Below are 17,920 nucleotides of genomic sequence, written 5' to 3' on the forward strand. Positions count from 1 at the left end.
GGGAAGATTTTAAAAGGACTACTTCGGGAGGAAGATCCAGCAACTCAATTTTGGACATTTTGAGCTTATTAGACCTCCAAATGGAGCTGTCCAAAGAGTGTGGTCCAAACTGGAAGTGTGACTGTTAGAGTCTTTTAGTATATGTGAGAGTCCCGAGGTGAATACGATCACCTTAGGGAAGAAGTGAAGAGGAGAAGCAAAGAATTCCACAGACTGAGCCCTGATCCCCTCCATCACTGAGGTCTTGTTTTTCTTTGAAGTTTTCCCCAGGAGCATTTCCTTTTCATGGTGTTCTTGGTATTGTTTAATTCTTTCATGATGATAACTTGATCACTGGTAAATATGTAAATACAGTGTTGTGTCTAGATGGAAAGTTTCACATCATGGGGTATAAATTAAGGGCGTCTAATGAAACAGTTGGCTATGATAGGAAGATTACGCCAGTGGAGATGAATTGTATGCAAGTGACTTTCCCAATACACTCTCTTTCAGCATCCATGAGTTTTTGGCCACATGCCAAGATTATCCATATGTTATGGCAGATAGTTTACTGGATGTTTTAACAAAAGGAGGACATTCTAGAACCCTGCAGGAGTTGGAGATGGTAAGAATGCTGCTAAAGAAACAGTGAGTTATCATTGGCCCTCAGGTGTTAGTCATCAGTGTTATGAAACCATGGGATTAGCCAGTGTGACAGCTGAACTCCATTCCGCTGAAAAGACAGCCCAGCCCGGGTGGAGATCATGGGTGGAGGACAATGAACGGAAACAAGTAACTCGGCTACCAGGATCTGTGAGGGCCAGATGATTGTCATTATCTCCTCATCTTGGAAATGTAGGAATCAAAAGTGGGGGTTATAACTCAGAAGTCAGCTCGTGTTATGTACCCTAACAAAAAAAGGAAGTCTTGCTCACTGGTTTGACATTAAGTTGACTAAGATGATAGGGAATGTCCTTTTCCTTATTATATAGTAATACAGTGGTGGGGCCTCAAGTAAAAAAGTAAAAAGCTTCCTCATTGCTGTATTTTATTAACACTTGTAAACTAGCTCCAGTTCAGTTGGACATAGTTCATAATCTGGGATAATTCAGAGACTTGGCTCAAAGATTAAAACCAGAAAGTCAGTGTTGAGGAGAGTTGGTCTCCTGCATGTCCTTGTCACCGTAGTTAGAGGAACCCTGTATCTCCTGGGGGTCCTAACTCTTCCTGGTGGCTGTGACTGTAGTTGCCTCGTCCTCTGCCCTCGCTGTACCTGTGGCTGCTGGTCCTTGGGTGACCTGTCAGCAAAGCTGAGTCAGCACCTGAAGTTCAGTGAGAACCGCTGTACAGTCGTATCTTAGCACATAAAGTGCTTTCTTCACATGACCTAAAAAATATTCAGCTGTACATCAATTCAAAAATATTTTTACTATACCCTTCCCAGCAGTTAACCTGAATTAACTAGAAGTCTTGAACTACAATTGCATGTCTTTCATTTTGTTGATACGGCAACATATTTCAAATATAAAGTTCCTCTGCCCTTTGATCCAGCAGTTCCTCTTAGAATTTATACTAGCAAATTAAGATAGAAGTTACATATAAGCGATACAGTGTTAATAATTTTTTAAAATTGGGAATCAGTTAAATAAATCACAGTATAACCTTTCAAGAAAAGATAACAGATCATGATTGATTTTTGTGCGTGATACATGTATTATTTATATACGCAGTATCTCTGAAGACTAGGATTATGGGAAGTTTTCACGTTCTCTGTAGCATTTGAATATTTTACATTCTCTGCTGTCTGCAAGTATTGCCTCTTTTCATGCAGAATACACCCTGGAGTACTCCTGTCTTCTCTTTGTCAGAGATTTCAACCACCTATTGCTGAAAATAAGACTCCATTTATTTAGGTCCTTGTATGCTATTTACCAAGTATCCTCTTAAACATGTATGTTGCTTCTTGATTGGTCATAGAACTATCAGTCTTAAAGTCACCGGTAATATGTACTCTGGACTCACAAAATACTCTCAAAATGCTAGTAATTATATCTAATTCATTTTTGGTTTAAAAAATTATATTTTGATAATCCATATTCTTATTCCTTTTATCTTGCCGTGAAACTCTTGATGTTTTTCTGTTTTCCTTGATATTTGCCTTTTTATATATATTTTAATAAAGTGTTTTTCTTTATCCTTATAGTCATCTCCTGAAGATGAAGGCCAAACTAGGATACTTGACACAGCAAAAGAAATGGAGGTGATTATATGTTTTACTCTTTATAAGAAATATTTAAATGGCAAATAAGCTAAAAAGCCTAAATGATAAAGCTTTTATTTTAAAAGAAAAATATTTATTGAGTGTCTCCTGAGATCAAAGAACTTTTTTTGCCTGTGGGGAATGTAGTAGCAGCGAGTGCAGTAGATAAGCACGCACGTAAACAAGGGAGCCAAAGCCAGTCACCATACAGAGTAAATGTACATGTTGTGGGAACGCAGGTTGGGGAAACCAGCTGCTTTGGACAGCTGAGGAGATCCTCGCAGAGGGACTTCCGGATGAACTGGGTCTAGAGGGATGAACAGGGTTCCCGCAGCACAGAGCCAGGTGTGTGATGTGGGTAGAACTTCACGTGTAATGACCTGAATAGATCCGAGCAGGCAAGGCACGTGTGCAGAGCACCCGGCAGGTGAGTGACCTCAGGGCACCTGGAGAGAGGAGGACGGGTGCTGAGGACCAAGTGAGGACGGGTCGTATACGCAGTGCTTAAGAAGTGGAGAGTTTACTTTAGAAGTCAGCCTGCTGTGATCAAATGTGGAGGCAAAAGGGGCTGGAGGGAGGGGACCAGTGTAAACCTATAGGACTTAAGATAACAATACAATGGAAGAGAATGAAGATGTACAATAAAGAGAAATACAGTAGAACTAAAATTGACAGGACCTGCACGAGGTAGATATCAGTATTGTTAGCTCATATTGGACATACAGGAAAAGGAGCACACCTTTGGCAGGGAAAGAAATTTCACTTGGTTTCAGGGCTGGTGAGTGTGATTTGAGACATCAGTGGAGGTGTGGATCTGGAAGTCATTGGTGTCAAGGTAGAATTATTGTAGGTATTAGGTGACTGAGATTGTCCAGGCAGAACACATAGGCTGGGAAAAGGCCAAAGAACAGAACCTTGGAGAGACCAGTAGTTAAGGTTGGAAAACCATGGAAGACTGATGCAGGAAAGAGTCCAGCAATGTCAGTTGCTGCACAGAAGCCCAGTAAGAGGAGACCAGCAGGTGTCATTTGTAACCTTAATCAGAGTAATTTCAGTAAAATGGTGGGGACAAGATAAAGGTACCGTGAGTTAAATGACTGGAGGAAAACTGAAGAAAAATTGAAGAATTGAAAAATTGAAGATCAGAGAGACGTAAGCTCTTTGAAGGGAAAGAAAATTTGATGATGTGAGATCAAGTAAAGACAGATGCAAATGTAGATGGTAGTGTAGATGGTACTGACAAATCATGTCATTTTCCAAGAAGGAGGAGCCAAGCAAGGTCATGTACTTGGTGAGCGGGCAAGAATGAAAGAAAACTTAAGAATGGGAAAGAAAGCTGGGTAAGAAGTTTATTGAATAGAGCTGTAAGGGCCCAGCCAAAATGGCAAACCATAAGTATCAATATGTACTGATACGGTTTTCTCCGCCACACACTTTTAGCCCGTGTGTCGGTAGAAAAATAGGAGGTTCAGACTGTCCGAGCTCAGAGTGCAACACCAAAGTATAAAAGGAACCATTAACTTTTGTTTACTCATTGTCAGGATTGATCTGTTCCTAAAAAGCAGTGTTGGGGTTATGGAAAACTCCAAGTCTTGTGATTCCAAAAATAAAACTCCACACCTTTTTAGGATTTTGTTTCTCCCATGCACTACTACAGCCTGGCTTTGGGTCCTGGAGGAGACCCAGGAAGTATCGTATGTTCAAGATCTACCACAGGGGAGTGCAAGTGTATAGACTGAAACACTGCCTGTGAACCTCAGAAACTGCAGCCTTGTCACAGTCACCAAAAGCGCTTCACAGTGTCGGGAGTAACGAGGCTTTTATCTTTAGAGTGGTGATGAAACAAGTGATGCAGATTGTGTAAGACACACCATTCCATTACCAAGAAGTGTGATTTATGGACACTTTTGCCAGGATTTGGGAATGGCATTTTAAAGGTTTTTATAGGCATCAGAATTATAACTCTAAATAGGTGAAATAGGTTGGCTGACAAACACAAGCCATCTTCTTAATTTCTCATTCTAGCACTGTCAGGGCTTAGCAAGCTCAATTAATCTTTTTTCTTAAAGCAGATTACAGAAATCGAACCAACAGGGCATTTAGACTCCAATAATCGAGACAGGCTTACAGCACTGAAAGCAGTAGCAAACTTTGGAGCTCCAGTTGAAGTTTTTGACTCGGAAGGTAAGTGTCTCCAGAGGGTTTGAAGGAAATACTTCATGACACAGGCAGTCAAGATTTAATGTCACAGTAACACAGATTAACATAGCCATTCACTACAGGGACATCTTGACTGGCCATGCTTCACTGGCATAGTAAAGCGTGTCTGTGGTGTTGATTTCATTTGAGGGGGATTACTCTTTTGAGGAGAGACTAACCAATAAATAGCAAAACCCCAGAGCATAGTACTCAATTTATTGCATAAGATCAAATACAAGTATGTCCATGTTGTCCTTAGTAAGTTATTTTTCTTACCACACAGAAGCTGAAGTGTTCCAGAGGAAACTTGATGAGACCACCAAACTGCTCAGAGAGCTCCAGGAAGCCCAGAATGAGCGTTTGAGCACCAGACCCCCTCCCAACATGATCTGTCTCTTGGGTCCCTCATACAGAGAAATGCATCTTGGTATGTTGTACCTCTGGTAGGAGAATAAGGGTGCTTAAAGGGAACTTTTCTGAGTAGTGATACCACGATAAAGTAACACTGAAGTGAATACCATGGACAGTTTATTTGTTTCCACTTATATATTTATTGGGCTTTTGTTGTTTTTTTTTTTAAGTTATCTAAAGGAACCACATTTCAGTACCTTGAACTGTCTTTATGTTGATTTTTCTTTCCAGCTGAACAAGTGACCAATAACCTTAAAGAACTTGCACAGCAAGTAACTCCGGGTGATATTGTAAGCATGTATGGAGTCCGAAAAGCAATGGGGATTTCCATCCCCTCCCTGGTGGTTGAAAACAACTTTGTAGATTTAACAGAAGGTACGTGCCCTGTGTCTCCGGGAGAGTGGAGGGCTAAGTGTGAGTAAAAGTAAACATTGGTCTTCCCCCTCCAAGTAACATCCGAAAGGTTTTGTCTCTGCTGTTAACATATAAACTATTTAGTTTTCTTTCCATCTTGTCTAAGGTATAAAGATTTCACACATTTGCCAAAAAAAGCCACAGTGATGCACCTAGTCTTTAACCTTGAACATAGTAAAGAAGGGCTGTCAACACTCTTTTTTTTACCTTCACATAACCTTTTTTAATTAAAAGGAAAAAAGTACTGAATGAAGCGGGTTTTTTTCTTCCAGATTTTGAAGAACCTAAAAAGACTGATGTTACTGAGTGTGGACCTGATGAGATTTGAAGCTAACTGGTATTTGATTATATGTTATGTATATATTTTTTTCATTCTTAACTTGGAAATGCTTTTTCAGAAGATATTAAGTATTTGTAAATTGTGTTTTTAATTAAACTTCGGAACAATTAATTTTAATGTTCCAGAGATTGGACTGCTGTTAGGTAATAAAGCTGAACCTGGGACTGTGAGCTGTATTGTGCATATCAGCTAAGTACCCCTTCACCTTTCCCTGGGGCTAAATCTGAGGATGAAATGATACAGAAAAGCTCAAAAAATAAAACAGCCTTTTTATGACCATCCATTAAAAGAAGTTCCCCAAATAACTGAAATCCCTCATTTTTCCACATTTGCCATACTTCTCATTAAGGAAATTATAACCAAATGGTTCCTGACTTACCAGATTTCACCTTGATGATTTATTCAAAAAGTGGCCTTGTGAGGAATGAATGATTTTGACCTGTTGCCATACTGAGCAGAAAGTGGGTGGGAGTGGACCTGGGCAAAGTTCTTGCAGAGCAGTGATAGTGCTGCTTCCTTATGTTTCACAGGCAGGACCATGACTGAGAAACTCTTCTTTAAAATCCCCATCCAATGAGATTTTCCATTGCTATACCATGAAAACAAATACACTTAAAATAACTTTAGAATTTACTAGTGTGTCCCCTGTATACCTGTTGGGAATGATGTCCTTATGTAGAAGGATTAGGGGCTTCCCACCACCACAAAAACAAAACAAACAAAACGTATCAGCAGTTTTCATAGCACTAACTTGTCTAGTGTTCCTTTTTGGTTTGTTTTTGCCATTTGTCAGAGGGTTATTTGGAACTACAGTAAAAGGCTAAGCCAAATAAGATAACAAACTAAATCATCCATGAATACATAAGGAAATCACCAAGCTTAAAGGAAAGTTTACTTTTCTATTTACTGTTTCTAACAGGGCACCTATGCCTCTGCCGTGCCCCCTAAACTAATACTCATCTACTTTTACCTGAAATGCAAAGGTCAAGTGCCCGAGCAATCTGATTACTTAAGTACGAGACGATGATGTGGTCCTCTTCTATAACCAGGCACTAGACTGTAGCCTAGTTCAGTGAACAAATTAAGCTTAAGACCCTACTCAGACTGCATGGAGCCCTTCTGTAAAACATCCAGGCAGGAAGCTGTTTTATTCTTTTCTTGACTTTGAAAACTAACACTTAACAAGTAGGGTGAAGGAGAATTGAATCTCTCAAGAGAGTTAAGATGACCTAATCTTTCAAAAACATACTTGAAATCATATGCCAAGAGAATTAAAGAATCAGTTCAAATATGTATTTATCAAGTCTTTTTAGAGTTTGTCTCTCAAATATAATTCAGGCAGTAACCGACTCAAACTTTAGATCTACTTAGCTAATAAGGTAAGTTCCCGAAGACCAAGAAAACATTTAAATTCAAAACACCTTAGGAATCAGGCTCCCTGACTTCAGACTATACTACAAAGCTACAGTAATCAAGACAGTATGGTACTGGCACAAAAACAGAAATATAGATCAATGGGAGCTTGGAACAGGATAGAAAGCCCTTTGATAAAGGAGGCAAGAATACACAGTGGAGAAAAGACAGCCTCTTCAATAAGTGGTTCTAGGAAAACTGGACAGGTACATGTAAAAGTATGAAATCAGAACACTCCCTAACACCATACACAAAAATAAGCTCAAAATGGATTAAAGACCTAAATGTAAGGCCAGAAACTATCAAACTCTTAGAGGAAAACATAGGCAGAACACTCCATGACATAAATCACAGCAAGATCCTTTTTGACCCACCTTCTAGAGAAAGGGAAATAAAAACAAAAATCAACAAATGGGACCTAATGAAACTTAAAAGCTTTTGCACAGCAAAGGAAACCATAAACAAGACCAAAAGACAACCCTCAAAAGAAGCAATTGACAAAGGATTAATCTCCAAAATTTACAAGCAGCTTATGCAGCTCAATAACAAAAAACAAACAACCCAATCCAAAAATGGGCAGAAGACCTAAATAGACATTTCTCCAAAGAAGATATACAGGTTGCCAACAAACACATGAAAGAATGCTCAACATCATTAATCATTAGGGAAATGCAAATCAAAACTACAATGAGATATCATCTCACACTGGTCAGAATGGCCATCATCAAAAAAAATCTAGAAATGGGGCTGCCCTGGTGGCACAGTGGTTGAGAGTCTGCCTGCTGATGCAGGGGACATGGGTTTATGCCCCCCGTCTGGGAGGATCCTGCGTGCCGTGGAGCGGCTGGGCCTGTGAGCTGTGGCCGCTGGGCCTGCGCATCCGGAGCCTGTGCTCCGCAACAGGAGAGGCCACAGCAGTGAGAAATCTAGAAACAATAAATGCTGGAGAGGGTATGGAGAAAAGGGAACACTCACGCACTGCTGGTGGGAATGTAAATTGATACAGCCACTAAGGAGAACAGTATGGAGATTCCTTAAAAAACTAAAAGTAGAATTACCATATGACCCAGCAATCCCACTACTGGGCATATACCCTGAGAAAACCATAATTCAAAAAGAGTCATGTACCAAAATATTCACTGCAGTTCTATTTACAATACAATAGCCGGGACGTGGAAGCAACCTAAGTGTCCATCCAACAGATGAATGGATAAAGAAGATGTGGCACATATATACACTGGAATATTACTCAGCCATAAAAGGAAAGGAAATTGAGTTACTTGCAGTGAGGTGGATGGACCTAGAGTCTGTCATACAGAGTGAAGTAAGAAAGAGAAAGACAAATACCGTATGCTAACACATGTATGGAATCTAAGGAAAAAAAAAGTCATGAAGAACCTAGGGGTAAGACGGGGATAAAGACACAGACCTACTAGAGAATGGACTTGAGGATATGGGGAGGGGGAAGGGGAAGCTGTGACAAAGCGAGAGAGTGGCGTGGACATGTATACACTACCAAACGTAAGATAGCTAGCTAGTGGGAAACGGCCACATAGCACAGGGAGATCAGCTCGGTGCTTTGTGACCACCTGGAGGGGTGGGATAGGGAGGGTGGGAGGGAGGGAGACGCAAGAGGGAAGAGAGATGGGAACATATGTATATGTATAACTGATTCACTTTGTTATAAAGCAGAAACTAACACACCATTGTAAAGCAGTTACACTCCAATAAAGATGTTTAAAAAAAAACCGACAAATGAAAAAAAAAAAAACCTTAGGACATCAGGTTTTCCAAATTGCTAATTTAATCTATGAAAAGCTAAACAAAGGAGAAACACTGGTGCTTTATAAAAATGAAATTATAACATTTTGAAACAAATGTTACAGGTCTATAAATATTCAGTATATAGAATAACCCCTAGTCATTTGCATGTACTTTCTCAATGCATATTTCTGTACATATACACAATGTATACAGTGGTTAATGATCTTGTCTGTTAGGAAATTTTCTTAATAAGTAAACCAGAAAACTTCAGGTGTGATTTTTCACTAGCATCAGTGAGGCCACCTCAGTAGAAATTTGAAGCAGGTCCCTGACCCATAGAGAAGGTCAGTGTTAGGAAAGATACTTGTCATAAAGCAAAATGACACCTGTGAAGAAATGACTTGGTAATTGGAAAACAAATTTTTGAAAAATAACTAAGTGATTTTTATGGTCAGTTATACACTATGATCTATCTGATCATCAAAAACTCAAAACTTAGGGGCTTCCCTGGTGGCGCAGTGGTTGAGAGTCCGCCTGCTGATGCAGGGGACGCAGGTTTGTGCCCCGGTCCGGGAAGATCCCACATGCCGCGGAGCAACAAAGCCCGTGAGCCATGGCCGCTGAGCCTGCGCGTCCGGAGCCTGTTGCTCCACAACGGGAGAGGCCACAACAGTGAGAGGCCCGCATACCGCAAAAAAAACCCTCAAAACTTAGTATTCTTATCTGAGCACAGTGCAAGAAAAATACATGATGAATGGTAACCAATTATTTTTTAAAACTCCCAACTGGGATTTCTTTGCTGGAGGAAAAAAGTAATTTGCATATTGCAAGCAGAAGTATGTCCACCTCAGAGAGGCCCAGCACACTGATGTGTGTCTACACCGTATCAGTGACAGAACCTTCCTGACTTCCCAGGAGAGCCCTGTTGAGCAGCCCTGGTCGCTCCTGATTTTAAGGGTATAGATTTCAGCATAGTACTTAGATGAAGAATTGGTGTGTAAAAAAGACAATTTAAGTACGGCTTATTTCCCTTACCAGCGTTTTCACAATGAAATTCCTTTAGGCCAGCAAGTTCTTGTGATTTATTCCTACCTATTCCAGTTTCATGCAGAGCATCAGAGCTGCCACTAGCCCACCCAGCCCCCAACAAGACACAGCACCAGCAGGCAGCAGCTTTGGCTTCAGTCCCCTCCCTGCCCGTGGCTGGGGTGCCAGCTCACCCACAGCCCTCCATCCCAGGCAGACCTGGCTGCTTAGTCACCTGTCTGCAACGTGTAATCTTTTGAAGCCTCACGTATGCAAGAGTTTCTGTATAATTTCAGGGGAATTCATGGATGACTTCTGGCTAAGAATTCCTGCTAGTAGTGAAATTCAGCTGTATTTATTAGAAACCCCGGGGATACTGTGGTTATGAGGCAATGACGTCAGTTCAGAAAAAGGAATGGGCAGTTTGGTTATTATTTCTCACCTTGAAACAACATAGGTAGACTTCTTTCCATTCTTTTAGAGCTAAAGTACTGTAAGACACCACCTCACAGACCTGGCTTTTTCACTTGCCTTGATTCATTCAGTTCAGAACAAGAACATCTGAGCACCTGTGAGAGGGCGGGCTTCCCAGATACAGGAACCTCTACGCATGCTGATGCTGAGTAGATCCTCTTAGTTTTGAAGCTCTTCAAAGCTAGCTATGAGGACTGAAGGAAAGGAAAGAACTACAGGCCGTCCAACTTCTCTCCACACAGACTCCATTCCTCTCCAGTATAAAGCTAAGACAGAGTTGAAGGTTGCAGCGGGTGCTCAAAAACGCATGAGGAGCCAAGGAACGGCTAAGAGCTTATACCTTATTTTCTAGGCTTTTCTCTTATTAAACCTCATCTCAAAATTCTGGCTTCAAAGTTGTTTGATTCAGAGCCAAGGCTGTGACACTCCTTGCCTTCCTGCTATGAGCCACATTCCTCTGAGCTCCATCCCACAGATGAGCTGATCCCATATGCTCACACTGGACAGTGGTCCCACTTGTGTGTCAGTGGTTACAAAGGCAGACACTGCACTGCAGAGAAGATAATTTGTCTAGCATCTCAGAAGTCATTTAAAGGATAATAAATACCTCCATTAACAATGTATCCATTTAAAACAGACACATGCCAAAGATGACAAGAAGTAAGAAGTGTCCACTGTGGGGTTTTCTCCCTATTGTTTGAAACCATTTATAGATTTAAAACAAACACCCTTTCAACTCTTTACCAGAATGCCTGTATGAGAAACGTGGACTCTTGTAGTTGTTCTGCTGGGGAGAAAGGAGTCTCCACCCATCCTGGACAAGACAAGAAAGACGAGTCTCGCCTGTGCAGCTCACAGGCCAAGGGGGAGTAGGGGTGGGCGGGGGTCTCATCCACAGCACCTGGGGGAATGAGGGTCTAAAACTCACAAATGAGCCGTTCCCTGCTGTGCTGGAGGCCGAGTTGCAGACTCTGACATCACAGGGGTTCTGGCTGCCTGTGTGTAAGGCTTCATGGTCACCTCAAGCTGAGAAATTCTCTAGTGCCAGTTCAAGGAAGCCACGCACAACCACCTGCTAGGGGTGGTAATGGCCAAACCCTTGGACTGCCTTTGTGACCGACGTGGGGCTGAGCCTTCCCCCTGGCTTGCTTCAGGGAAGGAAATCGGCTTCCAGCATGTTCTGCACCTACCTAAAGCCCTCAGTTCAGCCCCAACCCTTGAAACTTGGCAGTATCCGTACAGACAAAGTAAGTCCGCAGTTCGCCTTTCCCTTTGACGTTAATCAGTCCGCGGCATTCACAAGAATAACCTAGTCCCTGGAGGATGGTACATGTCTCTTCAGTAACCTGAAAAGGAAAAGAAACCTAAGTCTTCAGAAGCAGAAAGAAAATCTGCTGTGGGAGGGATGAAGAGAAATTGGCTGACAGGGTCTGGTTTCCCTCAAGAATTCTGTGGCTAGAATCCTACAGCTGACTGATGCCCGGGCTCCCTCACCTCTGGGAAGTTCTCTCCCCCTTGGGCACAGGTTTCCCCAGGTGAGCTTTTACCTGGATTTTCCCAAGTTCTCCGGTGCTCTCCATTCGACTGGCAACATTGACCGTGTTTCCCCAGATGTCGTACTGAGGTTTTCGTGCCCCAATCACTCCAGCAATCACGGGCCCATGGTTTATGCCTAAAGAACATGTTTGCAGTTAGCAGGTCATGGAGGCAAAGCCTCAGGCTTATAAGGCCACAGAATTCACGCAGCAACCACAGAAAAAAGCGTTGACAAAACAACTACAGTGAAGTTGGAAGGGTGCTTCCTGAGTCTGACGGGTGGTGGTATTTGGGATGGGAGGAGAGCGCTCCCTGGGCAGCTCTTTTTCAGACTGCTGGATGTGAAACCTGAGTCCACTGGTAACACTTCTTGTATCTACTAATCTCCTCTTGAACAGTAAACGGGCTTTGAGCACTGACCCTGTTAGCTAACAGTGACTACTCAGGTTAATGATTTTGCTTTGTCCTCAGTGTATTTAAGGTCACCTCTTTACAGGGATTTGGGCTTTCCATTCCCCGTAGTGATATATTCCTGTTTACTTAAAACTTGCCAAGGTAACTTCATAAATAGTACGCAAAGAATTCTTATTACCCAGTCACTGGGGTTTTAAGATCAGAAAGGGATTTCTAAAACTCTTCATAGCAGATGGCAACATACACCGGACTTGAGAGTGGGTTTGCCAGGAGGTGGGAGCTGCACAGTCCCACCCGGAGCTCAGGCCCGGGGCCGCCTTCCCAGGGCCTCACCAACTCGGAGGCGGAAGGAGTTGAAGGAGTGCCGGTTGATGCCATCCAGCTTGCTCATCAGGGCGGTGCTGAACTCCACCATGATGCCGATGTGGGCGTGCTGCCGCTCCAGGTCCTGCAGGACAGAGCGCTCCATGGGGCCAGGGCCAATCACACCCCGCCTTCCTGCCTCCACCGGCTGTCAGACGGATGCTCCAGAACACCCTGCCCTGCTGAGCGCCGTGTGCCAGCCTGGGCATGAAACCCATGGGGGACCACTGATGGGCAGAGATGTACCGAGGCTCCTCCACAGAGGGTCTAGGACCTGCTCCCCCACCTAAGCTCCCCTCCTGGTGAGGGGCCGCCTGCCCCAACCCCTCCACCAAAAGGCTCCCTCAGGCTGAGCCATGGGCTCCTCTCCCCTTCCCTCACAGGAGCGGGCACGGAGAGGTGTCGGTCTGGGGCTGTCTTGAATTTCCCCTCATTTGGGGCTGGGACATGAGACCACCAGATTGCCTGGGTACCTGGTTCTCGTGCCCTGAGGGGATGCTGAGCCCTGCAGCTGCCATGTACGTGCTGCCGATGGTCTTGATCTTCTCCACACCACTGAACTTGGGCTTTAACAGCAGCTATAAGACGAAAGGAAGCAGGCCATACAACACAGCTGCAGCCGGGGCCTGTGCCAGATTCTGAGAAGGGTGTAGGATTCTCTCCCACCACCACTCCTAATGCAAACATTTCTCACGCAGGGCCCTTCCCACCTGAGTTCACACCTCCGTACAGGTGGGGACACAGCCTCTGGGTTCTCTCCCTGACATTCCCTGTCTCCTCCATTCTCATCTGGTCTCATTCCTGCAAAGGAGCAAACACCCCGCCCAATAGTATCTACACAGGAAAGTCGATTATTTGCAGCTAAGAGTTAAGCCCAACTGAGTGACTTCCTTTGAAACAGGTTGCTAGCATGGGCTTAGCAGGAAATCAGACTATTCTACAACCTAAGTGTAATCTAAGCAAGCTGCCCCTCACAGAGAAGATAAATTACATCGTGACAAAACAAACAAGCAAAGGCGCAGGTACTTTTTATCATTTGTGTACCATGCGTTCTCCCCAAGGGCGCCGCAGCACACGGGCGCAGGGTGCCCCCGGCCCCACCCTGCCGTCTCCAGGCTGTGTGGAGGGAGGCCTTACCTCGTCAAAGTCAGCTATGATCTCGTTCAACAGGCGCAGGCACTCCAGCCCTTCCTTGTTGACGTCGCACTCCGTGTAGAATACTTTGAAGTCCGGCACGGATGCAAACATGACACACACGCAGTCGTAGGACTGATGGTACCAGTCCTGGATTGGGGGTGGGAAGAAACATGACCCTGTGGCCACCAGACCTCGTTGGGGGCGGGGGGGGGGAAGCAGACGGGAGGCGATTCCTCGCGCTCCAGGAGCAGATGCTGGCTGTATATGGGACTCAAGTGGCGGCCATTACAAAATAGGGGATTCCGAATCAATGTGTTGGGGAGGGTCAGACTCAGGTTGGTTTTGGTCTCCTTTAAGTACCCTGGGTCTGTACAGCTGGGCTTGAGAACCCGTGGGTAGCAGAAGTTAGCAATCAGGAGGCCTGGGCTCCGTGCTCACTGGGCCTGAGTTTCCATAGATAAAAAACTCTCCGCTACAGAGAATTGGTAAAAATGCATGTTTTCATCAACAGATGGTCCAGATTGCAAATACCTGGACATTTAATCCTTGCAACCATCCTGCCAGCCAAGTACTATCAGCCCCATGTTATAGATGTGAAAATCAAGGCCCAGGGCAGTGAGAGATCATGTCCACAATCACCCCTGAACCCTGATCTCTGATCCAAAGCCTGTGTTCTTACAGCTAACACCACACATTGTCTCCTGGGCGCATCAGTGAGGCCAAGAGCCATGGAAACCAAGTGCAGAAAGCACCTTGTAGCTATAGCGCGTCCCCCACCCCGGGACTGCATCTGTACCTTGTCTCCCTGTCCTAGTGACTGAGCCCCCTCTCACCCACACCTCATTTAACTTGTCACCAATGAAGTGGGCAGCCACGTGGGCTGGCAGGACATTCTCTAGAAGAAGGCGGTTCACATTCTCCATGGTTTCAAACTCCTCGTGTTCCTTCTTGAACTTCTTCTTCCACAGACAGTCCAAGCGGCAGTAATAGTCAATCTGCGGACAGAAGGGAACATCGGTGTCCCGGCAGCCGTGAGTGAGGGCAGAGCGCACTCGTGACCCTGGGGGCTACGGAGCCGGCCCATCAGCACTCCAGCCTGTGCCCCTGGCAAACGTCCCCAACTCAACAGCCACTCCCCAGTCAGCCATGACTCTTAATTCTCAAGTGACCCACAGGATTAAAAGTCACTCGTGTCCTGATGGGTCCTTGCCCAGGACCCCGACCCAGGGACCAGAGCTCCCCGAAAGACTGCAGTCCTGTGTGCTGCTCCAAATCTGAGGCAGCCCCAGCCCCACCCCCGGCCTCTCCAGAAAGAGGTACAAGCAGCCACGTTGAGCTAGGGACACGGTGGGCGCCTCCTGGGCCGTACCTGTCTGGAGAGCATGATGAGGGTGGTGTAAAACAGGACCAGGTAGAAATTGATCATTGTCTTCAGATCCCATGAACAGGACGGGGTGCTGCCAGATACGAGGGGAAAGGCAGGCGTCATCTCCACTGCCACCCAAAGCCCCCCACATTCAGGGGATGGCATGAGGCCCAGACGCAGGGCCAGCCCACGGGAAAGTGAACAAGATGGGCGATCGCTGCCCTCGCAGCTCATGGAGCAAACAAAAGCCAGGAAATTTTTAAGTGTAGTGACTGTGCTGAGCCAGTGTGAGCCCCTTAGATTCCCTGCTGGTCTCTGCCAGCCTCCCGGATTGATATTTCAGCTTTGACTTTAATGCCTTCTAGGACAAGGCGAGCACCCTAACCCAAGCATGGTCCATTGGCTTCCTCTGCAAAGGAATGATTACTCCTAATCATTGCCCAGCACTTGGACAGAGCCAAGGGGACGCCCTCTTGCCTATGGCTGTGATGTCCAACAGGCCTGGCTCCGGCAACGAGGGCAGACAAGCTTCGATCACAGACAGATCTCTGCTGTCCTGAGATTGAGGCCTGGGGCTTATAGTTTGGAACACAGGTGAAGGGATTTTTGTTCTTTCTTTGTACTTTTTTTTTTAATGTAAACTTGATTATTTTATTGCTAATTTAAAAATAAATGACTTTGATTGTGGAAAAAAAAAAAAAAACAGGACGCTTCAGGTTGTAAAGAGGGACGTGCAGTTGACAGGGAGGTGACATCTGAGCTCACACCTGGGTCTCAAGGGATATTCATGGCGAAGTCTGAAGGAAAGCCCCCTAGGCAGGCAGGGGAGCAGCCAAAGGCAGCCAGAGCTCCTCGAGGTGAGCAGGGCTTGCAGGTCGGCAGAAGCAATGTGCAGGTGCAAGCCAGGTCCACAGGAGCACACCTAGTTCTGGGTCCCCAGGTTCCTGCCTTTTAGTTCAAGGGGATCCAGGCCCCCTCTCCTCAATCCACTTGAGGCCCAGAGCCCCCAGAGCCACGCACACGCCAGCCCCTCGCATCAGTCTGGGAATAGCCCAGAGCCAACTGCTCTCTCCAGAGCTCTGGAGACCCAGGACATGGCTTGAAGCAGGGGACTGGGCTAGAGCTGAAGCCTCCGCCTCCCCACCCCCAGACTGGCCTAGAGACAGGATCACCCAGGTGGCCTTCTGGGACCGGGGACACCCCCTGCAATTCAGTCACACTCAGCTCTGAGTGCTGCAGACCCAGGGCCTGAGCCCATCCCTTCCCCTTCTGTAAAGCGGAAACCATGCCACCTGCCGGTCCAGCCCACAAGGTGTCCAGTCCAGAGGGCACTGTGAATGCAAAAGCACCTTAGTTTGAAATGACACTGAGGCAAGACAAAAAGTGCTACAATGGTCCACAGTCGAGACGGGCAGTGGGCAGGGGTCCCGGCAGTGTGGGGTCTGGGCCCCACCTGAGGGTGCCATTGGTCTTGGTGAGGTTGCCCAGGCTGTGGCCACAGCAGTCCCATTGCCAGCATGGGGAGATGTTGAAGAGCACCAGGTAGGCCACCAAGGCCACTGTCAACAGCATGACCTTCAGCTCCAGGCTCATCCGCAGGAAGACAGAGCAGGCGATGAAGGCCAGGATGCAGCTGCAGGTGTAATACTGGGGAGATGGGGATGTCGGTCACCCCACCATCTCCCATCACCAAGAGGCAGGTCCCGGATCAGAGGTCACCCAAGGGAGGGACACCTTTAGCCACAGAGGAATCCGTGAAGATCCAGTGTGTCTTCAGCACCACTCTCTTGCCTCACTGACCTCCCTTAATGAAGAGCAGGCAACGGAAACTAAAACTTTCTATATTGTGTTGTTTTTACTATATTTTTACTTCCACTTATGGCAAGTGAACTTAAGGAAAAAGAAACACAGTGAATAAAAATGCAGGTGCTGGGGAGGCTGTGACAAGGTCCAGGCAGTGATCTGAGTTCTGCCACGAGCTGGTCCCTCCCAAAGTGCATCTCTGCCCATGTTACTCTCCTGCTCAAGAGCATGCTGTGGCTCCCTACTGCCCCCAGAATAAAGACCAAGCTCTTCACCCTGGCACTCATGCTCCACTAGAGCTGGATCTAACCTACCTCTGGCTTCATCTCCCAATCCTCCCCCACCCCTCCCCGTGACACGACCACCTGAAACCTACTGTGCCCACTACCTGCCTTGGCTTTTTTTCGCTGTCCCCTCTTCCAACCCCCGTCCCATAACCTTGCTGCCCTTTAGAGACCAGCTCAAATTCACCACCAACCACCACCCTCAAGTCCCACAGCCCTCATCCTGTCCGGGAGGGTGCTCCAGGCACAGCTTCTGGTGTCAGCCCACCTGGGTCCAGTCCCGGCTCCGCCGCCTATGAGGCAAACTGTCGGCCTCCCCACGCCCACTTCCCCATCCACGAAGTGGAGATCATGACGAGCGTGGTCAGGAGACAACCACCAGTGCAGGGTGCCCCCACCCTCGTGCCTTGGACCCAGGCGCCAGCACCTGGACCCCTTAGCCCCATCCGGCCCTGCTCTGTCGCCTTGCCTGGGAGGCAGGGGACTCGGCTCTTCTGTGCCCATGGGCTCCGGTGCTCAGTGTGTTCTGAGCACGCAGGGACCGTCCAAGTGAGGGCACAGGAGCCCCGAGGGACACACTCACCGGGAGGAGCTTGCACAGGGTCCTCTCCCAGCTGCTCACGGCCCCCGGGCCCGTCTCGTTCCCAGCAGGCAGCCCCGGGGCCGGGAAAGGCATCAGCGGCTACGGAAAAGACAGGTCCCCGTGAGGGGTGGTCCAGGGGCTCCAGGGTCTGTCC

The 17,920-nt window shown here is 46.4% G+C and overlaps 2 protein-coding genes across 6 annotated transcripts in view; one reads left to right on the forward strand and one right to left on the reverse strand.

Annotated features, from left to right (window-relative positions):
- Window positions 1-5,895, forward strand: part of BRD7 (bromodomain containing 7) — a 38,598-nt gene extending 32,703 nt beyond the window's left edge. For 2 of the 3 annotated variants that reach the window (XM_081217127.1, XM_081217125.1), the window contains 6 exons: window positions 493-604; window positions 2,183-2,239; window positions 4,309-4,423; window positions 4,722-4,865; window positions 5,081-5,224; window positions 5,536-5,895. In XM_081217127.1, the coding sequence (XP_081073253.1) occupies window positions 493-604; window positions 2,183-2,239; window positions 4,309-4,423; window positions 4,722-4,865; window positions 5,081-5,224; window positions 5,536-5,591 (628 nt within the window). In that variant the 3' untranslated portion in view covers window positions 5,592-5,895. The remainder of the gene's footprint in view (window positions 1-492; window positions 605-2,182; window positions 2,240-4,308; window positions 4,424-4,721; window positions 4,866-5,080; window positions 5,225-5,535) is intronic. The other variant, XM_081217126.1, reaches the window with a different exon arrangement.
- Window positions 5,896-10,219: 4,324 nt separating this feature from the next.
- The window catches only part of ADCY7 (adenylate cyclase 7), a 60,110-nt gene continuing 52,409 nt past the window's right edge, over window positions 10,220-17,920 (reverse strand). For all 3 annotated transcript variants that reach the window (XM_081215506.1, XM_081215504.1, XM_081215505.1), the window contains 9 exons: window positions 17,767-17,865; window positions 16,550-16,743; window positions 15,100-15,187; window positions 14,570-14,725; window positions 13,731-13,877; window positions 13,067-13,171; window positions 12,564-12,678; window positions 11,828-11,952; window positions 10,220-11,626 (listed from right to left, as the gene is read on the reverse strand). In XM_081215506.1, the coding sequence (XP_081071632.1) occupies window positions 11,480-11,626; window positions 11,828-11,952; window positions 12,564-12,678; window positions 13,067-13,171; window positions 13,731-13,877; window positions 14,570-14,725; window positions 15,100-15,187; window positions 16,550-16,743; window positions 17,767-17,865 (1,176 nt within the window). In that variant the 3' untranslated portion in view covers window positions 10,220-11,479. The remainder of the gene's footprint in view (window positions 11,627-11,827; window positions 11,953-12,563; window positions 12,679-13,066; window positions 13,172-13,730; window positions 13,878-14,569; window positions 14,726-15,099; window positions 15,188-16,549; window positions 16,744-17,766; window positions 17,866-17,920) is intronic.

This window comes from Mesoplodon bidens (assembly GCF_964165515.1).
Source record: "Mesoplodon bidens genome assembly, chromosome: 18".
NCBI classification, from domain to species: domain Eukaryota; kingdom Metazoa; phylum Chordata; class Mammalia; order Artiodactyla; family Ziphiidae; genus Mesoplodon; species Mesoplodon bidens.